The sequence below is a fragment of the Schistocerca piceifrons genome, chromosome 4 (genome assembly GCF_021461385.2).
Source record: "Schistocerca piceifrons isolate TAMUIC-IGC-003096 chromosome 4, iqSchPice1.1, whole genome shotgun sequence".
NCBI classification, from domain to species: domain Eukaryota; kingdom Metazoa; phylum Arthropoda; class Insecta; order Orthoptera; family Acrididae; genus Schistocerca; species Schistocerca piceifrons.
The window spans coordinates 545,572,740-545,584,459 of NC_060141.1; the positions used below are offsets into that span (position 1 = coordinate 545,572,740).

The following is an 11,720-nucleotide window of genomic DNA, read 5'->3' on the forward strand; positions in this document are numbered from 1 at the left end:
ACATTTCTGAGACATCGAGAGATCACTAATTTAGTATTGGAGGTCAGCATGGAGGGTAAAAATCGTAGAGGGAGACCAAGAGATGAATACACTAAGCAGATTCAGAAGGATGTAGGCTGCAGTAGGTACTGGGAGATGAAGAAGCTTGCACAGGATAGAGTAGCATGGAGAGCTGCATCAAACCAGTCTCAGGACTGAAGACCACAACAACAACAGTTGTTATAGTCACAAAATTGTCGATCAGTAGACTTACAAAATTTAACTCCTTCACAATTTTTTGCTCTCTATGTCAGTAATTTCATTGGTCAGAATGAAACCATCATACAGCGGTCTTTGAAAGTAATATTTTGAGAAACATTTCTTGACCAATGCTATTTGCAATTGTTGCTGGATATTTTCAATAGCAGCCTCAAAATGTTACTTTCTGTTTGCTAACAGTTTTGACACTGCAGAAGCATTATTTCTTTAATACACATAGCTAGGAGAGCATTAAAGAATTACAATGGTGTTGTCATTTCCTCTAATGTCATATAAAAGCATGAGTTCCTTTAACATAGGTCCCTGTTCTAATTATGAAGATACACTCCTGGAAATTGAAATAAGAACACCGTGAATTCATTGTCCCAGGAAGGGGAAACTTTATTGACACATTCCTGGGGTCAGATACATCACATGATCACACTGACAGAACCACAGGCACATAGACACAGGCAACAGAGCATGCACAATGTCGGCACTAGTACAGTGTATATCCACCTTTCGCAGCAATGCAGGCTGCTATTCTCCCATGGAGACGATTGTAGAGATGCTGGATGTAGTCCTGTGGAACGGCTTGCCATGCCATTTCCACCTGGCGCCTCAGTTGGACCAGCGTTCGTGCTGGACGTGCAGACCGCGTGAGACGACGCTTCATCCAGTCCCAAACATGCTCAATGGGGGACAGATCCGGAGATCTTGCTGGCCAGGGTAGTTGACTTACACCTTCTAGAGCACGTTGGGTGGCACGGGATACATGCGGACGTGCATTGTCCTGTTGGAACAGCAAGTTCCCTTGCCGGTCTAGGAATGGTAGAACGATGGGTTCGATGACGGTTTGGATGTACCGTGCACTATTCAGTGTCCCCTCGACGATCACCAGTGGTGTACGGCCAGTGTAGGAGATCGCTCCCCACACCATGATGCCGGGTGTTGGCCCTGTGTGCCTCGGTCGTATGCAGTCCTGATTGTGGCGCTCACCTGCACGGCGCCAAACACGCATACGACCATCATTGGCACCAAGGCAGAAGCGACTCTCATCGCTGAAGACGACACGTCTCCATTCGTCCCTCCATTCACGCCTGTCGCGACACCACTGGAGGCGGGCTGCACGATGTTGGGGCGTGAGCGGAAGACGGCCTAACGGTGTGCGGGACCGTAGCCCAGCTTCATGGAGATGGCTGCGAATGGTCCTTGCCGATACCCCAGGAGCAACAGTGTCCCTAATTTGCTGGGAAGTGGCGGTGCGGTCCCCTACGGCACTGCGTAGGATCCTACAGTCTTGGCGTGCATCCGTGCGTCGCTGCAGTCCGGTCCCAGGTCGACGGGCACGTGCACCTTCCGCCAACCACTGGCGACAACATCGATGTACTGTAGAGACCTCACGCCCCACGTGTTGAGCAATTCGGCGGTATGTCCACCCGGCCTCCTGCATGCCCACTATATGCCCTCGCTCAAAGTCCGTCAGCTGCACATACGGTTCACGTCCATGTTGTCGCTTCATGCTACCAGTGTTAAAGGCTGCGATGGAGCTCCGTATGCCACGGCAAACTGGCTGACACTGACGGCGGCGGTGCACAAATGCTGCGCAGCTAGCGCCATTCGACGGCCAACACCGCGGTTCCTGGTGTGTCCGCTGTGCCGTGCGTGTGATCATTGCTTGTACAGCCCTCTCGCAGTGTCCGGAGCAAGTATGGTGGGTCTGACACACCGGTGTCAATGTGTTCTTTTTTCCATTTCCAGGAGTGTATATATACTCTGAAAAATAAAACAATACATTGTATAATTAGTCTGAGGTTTCTCAATGGAGTTATATTCATAACCAAAAACTTAAATTCTCTTTAATATCTTTGGTACAAAGTTATGTAATGAAATATTATTTATTGGAAAAGTAAAAGAAGGCTATTAGTTTCCCATATTTTTATGTTGTTTTCAATCCTATCTAAACATGGAATACTTACAAACAAATTATTTAGAATTTCAAAACAATTTGTTTGTGGTCATTATACCTAGTAAAGCAAAATTGTCTTTCATATCTAACAATGATCAGTTTTGAAAATATAATGTAATTGGATAGATTAAAATTCTACTCACCAGGTGGCAGCAGAAGAATGTGCATTAAAAGTGTTAACTTTGAGCCAGTGGCTTTTTCTTCTGACAGAAGGGATGAAATGGAAGGAAGAGGGGTGAAGCAAAAGCACTGGTGATGCTTCAAAAATGGGGAGCATTCAAAAAATCACCCAGAATCCCGGAGGATTACTGGACGAGATGAGATGGAAAGACTCATTGTGGTGAAACAGGCACTGAGGCCATGACTGTCAAATTGTAGGGCATGCTCCACAATAGGATGTTGTACATTGCCATTATACACCTTCTGCTCGCACCCACTCATCCTAACTGATAACTTGGGGATGTCATACCAATGTAAAAGGCCAAACTGTGTTTACAGAACAGCTGGTTATATGACGTATTGTTTAATGGATGACTCTCCCTTTGATAGCATAAGTTTTGCCTGTTACAGGGTTGGTGTAGGTGGTGGTAGGGTGGTGCACAGTGTATGTCTTATGGTGGGGACAGTCACAGGGGTAGTAGCCATAGTGTAGGAAATGGGTGCAGAAGGGCCGTAGGGTCTGAGAAGGATGTTGTGAAGTTTGAGAGGGTGATGAAATGCTATTCTATATGTGATGGGCAAAATGTCAGACAGAATGGACCTTATTTCACGGCATGATTTTAGGAAGTCATAGTCTTGTTGAAGTAGCTGATTAATACCATTAAATGTTTTTTTCTTTGTTCCTGGGGAATCAGCAGTACCAGGATTGGATGTGATGGCCTGGGAAAACTGATTTTGAACTAGGCTCGTGGAGTAACCATGTCCAGTGAAGGCTGTGGTGAGAATGGTGTGGTATTGCTATAAAGAGTCTGCATCTGAACAAATACATTTTCCTCAATTGCAAAGGAGGGCAACTGCCAAAATGTAAGTACTGTTGTTTGTTAGTTTAATGTCAACAGAAGTGTGTAGTTATCTTTGGTGAGAATGAAGTCATCATCAAGAAAAGGGTCCCTTCAGCATGACCCTAATTTTTTCTCTGTAGAAATCCAGGCTCTTCGTTCTCTAAAAGCTGAAGATGCCATCATTATCCTCCTAACATACATAAGATCTACACTGTGATACTTGACCGGTGGGAGTATGTAAGTGAAGGTCTACACTAATCACCTTTTACCTACTTCCTAAGATCCACAAACCCAATCACCCTATCTGTCCCATGGTTGTTGGCTTCAAAGCACCCACTGAACATATATCCGCTGTAGTTGATCATCTTCAACCTACAGTACAGAGACTTCCTTTGTATATTAAAGAAACCAACCATTTCTTAGATCATATGAAATCTGTGTCTGTTCCGCTCCCACCACACACCTTGCTTCTCACCATTGATTCCACCTCCCTCTGTACCAATATCTCCCATGTACATAGTGTGCTTGCTGCTGAATATTTCCTCAGTTAGCATCCACCTGATTCCAAACCTACAACATTCTTCCTGCTCACCTTAATTAACTTTACACGTACCAAAACTACTTTACCTTTGAAGGGAAGACATACAAACAGATCAGGGTTACTGCCATGGCAATCAAAATGGCTCCTTCCTATGCAAACCTTTTCATGGGTCACTTGGAGGGGTTTTTCCTGGGATCCATAGGCCTTCAGCCTGTTCAGATACGTTGATAACAGCTTTACCATATGGACTCACGGTGGGGCTGACATGTTAAAATTCATGGACCCTCTTAAATACATTCTCGCAATTAAGTTTCACGAGGTCCTGCTCAGAATCCATGGCACTCCCCTTGATGTCAACCTCATTCTCACCAAAGGTCAGCTGCACACTTCTGTTTACTTCAAATGTACTAACCAACAGCTCACATTTTGAAAGTTGCCATCCATTCCATGTCAAACAATCCTTCCCATACAGCCTTGGCATTGAGGCAAACATGTTTGTTCAGATGCCGACTCCTCACAGCAGTACACCACCATTCTCACTTCAGCCTTCACTGAATGTAATTACCCCAAGACCCTAGTTCCAAAGCAGATTTCCCAATCAACCATATACAATCCTGGTACTGGTAACCCCTCCAAAACACAACTTAGGGGTAACCCCTTGTCAGTCAGTATTATCCTGGTCTTGAATTTTTTAATCAGTTACTTTGACAAGGCTATGACTTCCTAAACTTGTGCCCTGAAATGAGGTCCATTCTTTCTGACATTATCCCCAACACACCTGTAATAGCTTTTCATCACCCTCCCAATCTCTGCAACATTCTTGTCGGACCCTATGCTCCTTCTGCAACCATTTCCCTCCTGTATGGCTCCTGACCATTCTCCCTCTGTAAAACTTGCTGTATGTGTCCTCCTACCACAACCTATACCAGCCTTCTAACTGGCAAAATATATACTATCAAAGGGAGAGCTATCTGTGAAATGACACATGTTGTATACCAGCTGCTTTTCGGTCCTTTAGATCAGTGTGACTACCATGGGCATTGTCAGAGAGTGTATAATGTTAACAAACAATAACATGTTTCAGAACATGCCCTACAACATGACAGTCATGGCCTCAGGGCCTGTTTCGTCACACATGCCATCTGGGTTCTTCCCCTAAACACCAGTTCTCAGAACTCTACAAGTGAAAACTGGCATTGCAACATGTCCTTGGTTCTTGCTACCTACCTGCCTTAATTTATGTTAATTTCTTCAGCCTCGGCATTTTTTCACAGTAACTATTTCTTCTTCATTCCCTTTTAGTTTTCTGTATCTTTCATTTTCTAACCTGCCTATTATCTCCCCCCCCCCCCCCCCCCCCCCTGTCTCCCCTCTCACCTCTGTCACATACAGTGGACTTAGCTTTTCATGCTTACTGACTCATGCATGATGTTTTGGCAGTAATCTCTGTCTTACGTATATCCTATCTTCCACCTTTAAGCTCTCAGGTCTTTAAATTTCATCTGGTGTAGTCCCTACAATCAGGCTTTCCTTCTCACCCCAGTTCTGCCAGAACAAGGGGCCGGGCCACTGGCTCTGAAAACTTTTTTTTTTGGTCATCAGTCTACTGACTGGTTTGATGCGGCCTGCCACGAATTCCTTTCCTGTGCTAACCTCTTCATCTTGGAGTAGCACTTGCAACCTACGTCCTCAATTATTTGCTTGACGTATTCCAATCTCTGTCTTCCTCTACAGTTTTTTCCCTCTACAGCTCCCTCTAGTACTATGGAAGTCATTCCCTCATGTCTTAGCAGATGTCCTATCATCCTGTACCTTCTCCTTATCAGTGTTTTCCACATATTCCTTTCCTCCCCGATTCTGCGTAGAACCTCCTCATTCCTTACCTTATCAGTCCACCTAATTTTCAACATTCGTCTATAGCACCACATCTCAAATGCTACGTTATATAAAACAAACGTGCACAGACACAGAAAAAAAATTATTGTGCAAAAATCTACAACTGTTAAATTACTTTTCTACATAGCTTTCGAAATTTTGTGGGCACTTGTCGGCATGGCACAAATTTTTGTATGCCTTCTTCATAGAAGGTTGCCGTCTGTATATTCAACTGTATGGTAACATGTTCTTTCAGCTCATCATCATCGATGAAGTGTTGACCACCAAGGACACATTTTATATGTAAGAAGAGATGAAAGTCACTAGGAGCGAGGTCTGAGCTGTACGAAGGATGATCAAACGTGCCCTAGTGAAATTCCTGTAAGAGCTGTTTGCTCACATTCGCCATGTGAGGTCAGTCATTATTGTGGAAAAAAACAACACCTTTTGACAATAATCCTCGGTGCTTGGTCTGTATTGCGCGGCATAGTTTCTTAATGGTCTTGCCGTAGCCATGTGAAGTGATTGTTTGGCCTCTTGCTAAGAAATCAACCAGCAAAATGCCTTTTCTGTCCCAAAAAATGGTGCACATGACTTTTCGAGGTGTCAAGATTTGCTTAGGCTTAACCTTTGTTGGGATGAAATATGCCTTCGTTCCATTGATTGCCGTTTTGTTTCAGGGGTGTTGTACGATACCCAAATTTCATCCCCCATGACTATCTGAGAAAGAAACCATTGCCTTCTTCATTGATTGTAGCTTGTCAAAACCTGAAGTGCACTGCCCATTTGTTTTTTGTGTTGTCCAGTAAGAATTTTGGGTACCCAATGTGAGCAAAGTTTTCGAAATTTCAGTTTTTCAGTAACAATTTCATGAATTAGTGATCATGAGATTTGCAGAACTTCCATAGCAAGGGCACTAAGTGTAAACTTACGGTTGTGCTTAATCTTCTCTTCATTTGAGTGAACCAGTTCATCAGTAACCACAGACGGGCGTCCACTACGTTCTTCATCGTGCACTTGATCACGTCCTTCATTGAACAGTCTGACCCATTTTCTAACCATTGAATCACTCATAGCATTTTGCCCGTAAACGTTGTAGATTTGCCAATGAATTTCCTTTGGTTTAACTTTCTTTTCATTTAGAAAACGAATCACAGATCTGATTTCACATACGGCAGCATTTTCAATTACGGCTGACATTATAAAGAAGCACTACAAAGCACAACTCGGCAGCAGCAATCTGAAAATAGCGTACATGTCTTCTCCTTGAGTCAGAGTTACTGCTGGCGCATGCTTGGAACTGCGACCGTAGGACTGCCGTGGATGGAAATAGAAACGGAACTTACTTTGTGGATGACTCGTATATTGACTACATATTTGAAGATAGTTCTAGCAAGGTGGTGGAGCATTGGGTAATAAGCAAGTCTCATATCTGGGAAGAGCAGAGTTCAAATAGCTATTTGACCATTCAGACTTAGGTTTACTTTGGTGTCCCCTAATTATTTAACCTCAAAGCCAGGATGGCTCTTTTGGAAATATCACAGCCAGTTTCCTTCACCATCCTTGTCTATTGTGAGCTTCTGTTCCATCTCTAGTGACCTTATCACCAGTAAGACATAAAACACTACTCTTCCTTTTTTTCATTCATTCATCTTATATCAGAATGATTTTATAAAGGCCTTGATGATTATGGCAATAGCATTGGTTGTAATGATAATTATGATATTTCAAAAAATCTGTCAGTTTGATGTAAATTTCATGTTGTTTATTATTATTATTATTATTATTATTATTATTATTCCTGGTTACTTTATGATTTTAATTTTCAAATCTTGTATACAGTATCGCAGGGATTGTTTCCCATGTCTTCACCTACCACCAGTACCTAGGTGTAAACAGTTGGTACCTCCTGAACATCATGATGCAGAACAGATTCGATATGCAAAGGCCATGGCAGTTGCCAGGCCTGAGAGACCTGCACCGACCTGCCATCGAGCTGGAATTCCGTGTCGAATGTGTCGCTGTGTGAGTGTTCATTTAGGATTCCTACAAAGTATAACACAAATTATAATAATAATGATGATGATGATGATGATGATGGTGATGAAGTTGCCTGCTTGATATGTTGATTGTATACATATTACATGGTAATGAATCATACAAAGTGGTTTTACTTCAGAATTTCAGATATTTGATCACAGCATAGACCAACTGTTATATGGATACTCAGCATCTTACTTATCTGATATGATAGTTATAAGTATGAGAGAATGTGAAACACCTCAAGGAGCAAGTTAAAATTCAATTAAAATTTAGCTCTGCATTTACAACCTCATTTATCTTCTTTTATGTTATGAGGCTCAGAGGACTACATAACTTCATGACTGAGACTTTCCATCCTACTTTGTTTTCTGCAATGATCCTCCAATGATCCCAGAGTCCAAGATTTTGCAGGTCATCTTTTATTCTTTCTGTCCATCTCTTCTCTGGTATTTCCCTGGTTTTGGCCAACTAATACCATGTCTGTGGCAGTCTTTGGCCATCATTCATTATTCAGCTTAAACACACGTCCAAAGCATTCTAAGATCTTACTCTTAGCCAGTTCTACAATATTGAGCTTGGTACAGATAATCTATCTATGAATTCTGAAGACTTCTCCACTCCCCAGAGCCATTGTCTCTAATTCACCTGTAGATTTTCGTAAGGACCTTTCTCTAAAACATGAGGAGCTATTTTAATTCTCATTTTCTTGTGCTCCAGGCCTTACATCCATAAAAGACAGGAAGTATTAGAGTCTTGTAGAGTCTTAAGTTGAACTCTGTGTGTGTGTGTGTGTGTGTGTGTGTGTGTGTGTTTGTCAGAGAGAGAGAGAGAGAGAGAGAGAGAGAGAGAGAGAGAGAGAGAGCATGCATAATTTGAGTATAAATCATCATTTGCAAAAAATTAAAAAAGTGTGCCATAATTGCAAACTGACTTTCTTGATTTCATAGTGAGGGATTTCACTTATGATCCATGATACATGAAAACAATGAAATCACTCTCTTGTTATTCTCCAAGAATTCAGTAATTAGTGGAAGCATCTTTTGCCTGCTTTGATTCTGACTTTAAATTCTGTTTTACTAAATAAAGTATCTCTGATTATGGTTCTCAAATATTTGAATTCCTTGACTCACTCACATTCACTGTGTGTGTGTGTGTGTGTGTGTGTGTGTGTGGGAGGGGGGGGGGGGGGGAGGCTGCGCATTGTACAGTCTTCAGTAATTTATTTTTTCTTTCTTCCAATATTTTTGAATTTAGCCAGAACTGACTTTCTGTATCAGGCTTCAACGATATAAAACTGTGTTTTGCTTCATGAAAATACCCTAATATGTCTTAAAAATGTAGTCTGACCCACACTCATTGTGAAGTAAACTACTGTCATATTGGCTGTGAACTACTTCAAAAAGTATCAGTTACCTGTATTAGTGTATAATATTTTTTGTGTATTATGTTTGTTGTATTTTTAAAAAGTTCCTGAAAATTTACAGTGTGATGTGTAACATCAGAACATGCAAGTCATAATTTCCAGATTATTGGCATAGTATATCAGATAATTCTGCATTAATTTTATATTTTATGTTTTCTTTCTAGGATTGGTGTGGATATTGCTGTTAACAAAATACTAAGAAAGAGATGTGACTTGAAAAAGAAGAGGCTCTTGTTTCAGTATAAGACAATAAATAATTAAGTGTGTATACTTCAAATAAAGATGTGCATATTTTTACATTCAGTTATTTATGTGATGTGATTTTATGATAGTGACAGGATTTATTAGTGTTTTTAGTTCTGTGGTATTCAAAAACAAAAAACCTCCACTAGTGTATTAAAAGAAAAAGATAAAATAAAGATATCTTCTTGTAATTTTCTGAGTTCCTGTTGGAACATGGATATTATTCTTATTTGACATTATGCGTATCATAATGAAAGTTCTGGCAAAATATAAACAATTTGAAGCAAAGGAAACTACTGACCACCAATAGCAGAAGTGTTGAATTGGTGCCAGGCATACACAAATGAGAATGAAAACTTTGCTAGCTTTCAGAAGAAATCCTACACAGACATCCCCGTGCATCCTACACAGACATCCCCGTGCACCTACATTGTGTCAGCTGGACACACAATATGGGGATTGCCATTTATCAGGTTGACTGTAGTGAGGGCATGTGTTGGGAGGGATGGTTAGAGCAAGAAAGAGGTGGAAAGCAGGAGGAATGGTTGAGGATGGGTGGCTAGCAGCTTGGAGGAAGGCAGCAGTTGTGCAGGACAGTATAGTGGGAGGTAGGGGTGGCAGGTGGATGGTGTATGGGCTAGACAAGTGACACACGGGTACTGGATCTGGTAAGGAGCAGTGCCCAATGAAGACAATATGGAGTTGCAAGGGAGCGACAGGACAGGGGAAGGCGAATTTTAGGTAGAGGATGTGGGGACATTGGGTCAGCGGAGACTGAGGTCAGGAGGATTACACCTGTGAAGGATGTGTTGCAAGGATTATTCCAATCTATGTAGTTCAGAAAAGCTGGTGCTGGATGGAAGGACCCAGATGGTATGGACTGTGAATAGTCATTGAACTTGAGGAAGCTCTGCTCAATAGCCTGTTGTGTGTGATCAACTTTGTTCTTGGCCACTGTTTAGCAGTGGCCATTCAGGGGGCTCGTGGTCATGCCCACATAAAATGCTGTGCAGGACTGGAATAAGATGTGCTGGATGGTTGAATCAGCCAGGCCTTGCACCTGAGTCTTCCAGAGGGATATGATCTCTGTGGCAAAGGGGTTGGGAGTGGGAGTAGCACAGGGATGGACCAAGATGTTGTGTAGGTTAGATGGATGATGTAATACCTCTTTAGGAGGAATGGAAAGGATCTTTGGTAGGATGTTCCCTTTCCCAGGCACAATATATTAGACCATAAAAATCCTGGTGAAGGATAAGGTTTAGTTTCCCCAATGCGGGGCACTTCTTTGCAGCTGATTCTTGGAGGTGGTATGAGGATTAGAGATGTGTTAGGAAATGGCTCGGGAAATCTGTTTGCACATCAGATCTAGAGGGGGTAGGGGAGTAGTGCCTTTCTGCGAAGGCCTTTGTGAAACCAATTTTTAGGTGTGTGTTCTGCTGCCGCTTGGTGAGTAGATTTTTTATCTATACTATTACATTATTTTGTGAGACCTTTGGTGTACTTAGCAATGGGATTCTTGTCACTGCAGATAAACCATCTGTTGGTGGCCAGAATGTCTGGGAGAAAATGTTGATGTGGAAGGGGTATCAGCTGTCAGTATGCAGGTACTGTCAGAGAGGTGGAAGTCAATATCCAGGAATGTGTCTTGGGCCTGAGTCCTGGCATGAAGATCTAACCAATGAACCTGAACCTGATGAGGGGTTTGGTGTTTTAGAATGTTAGGAAGGTCTACTCCAGATGGGCCACAAACAGTTTGGCATAGGAGGGCTTTGAGTGGAAGTTACATGACAAACCTGCAACTGGGAGGGCTACCCTGCTTCAGACAGTCTGCAACTTTGTCCACACAATCAATTTGACCTCTAGGCATCCATTATAAAGAACAGTAAAAACCCTGCCAGCACCACAGTATATAAAAATAAGACAGGCAAGGGAACACTTGTAATGCAACCTGTTTCAAAGGCTTTGAACTATGTCCCCTTATGAGAGCAGGTTTTGATTGATCCCTGATGATCATTGTAGAAGAGTGCCGAGGCAGTCTATAGCAGTGCACATCAAGCATGCAGTCCCAAGGTTTCAGCAGTGAGGTGGGTCAATCATGTTTTGGTCTGTTATCCCATACAGATGTTAGATTCCTTTCACTGCTATTGAGATCAATTTAAGAGAAGTACATTAGCAGGATAGGATTGATCAACCTGTTATCTAGTCCTGCAAACAACATTTCAATGAATGATTAATATTTAAAGATTGTATCTCATGCAAAGTCTTTTCCCATCTCTTGAACACTTTCCTCCAGGAAGCAGGAATTGAGTGAGAGGAAAGGTTTGTGATATCTGCTGGTATGAAACCAACTGAGCATTCTGTGGATCAGTCAAAGTGTTTAGTTTATCT

At 42.2% G+C, this 11,720-nt stretch overlaps 1 protein-coding gene across 1 annotated transcript in view; it reads left to right on the forward strand.

Moving 5' to 3' along the window:
- LOC124794643 overlaps nt 1–9,362 on the forward strand; it is a 59,509-nt gene extending 50,147 nt beyond the window's left edge. Inside the window, exons 3-4 of the mRNA XM_047258161.1 lie at nt 7,466–7,648; nt 9,254–9,362. Of these exons, the coding sequence (XP_047114117.1) occupies nt 7,466–7,648; nt 9,254–9,350 (280 nt within the window). The 3' untranslated portion in view covers nt 9,351–9,362. The remainder of the gene's footprint in view (nt 1–7,465; nt 7,649–9,253) is intronic.
- Nucleotides 9,363–11,720: the final 2,358 nt, after the last annotated feature.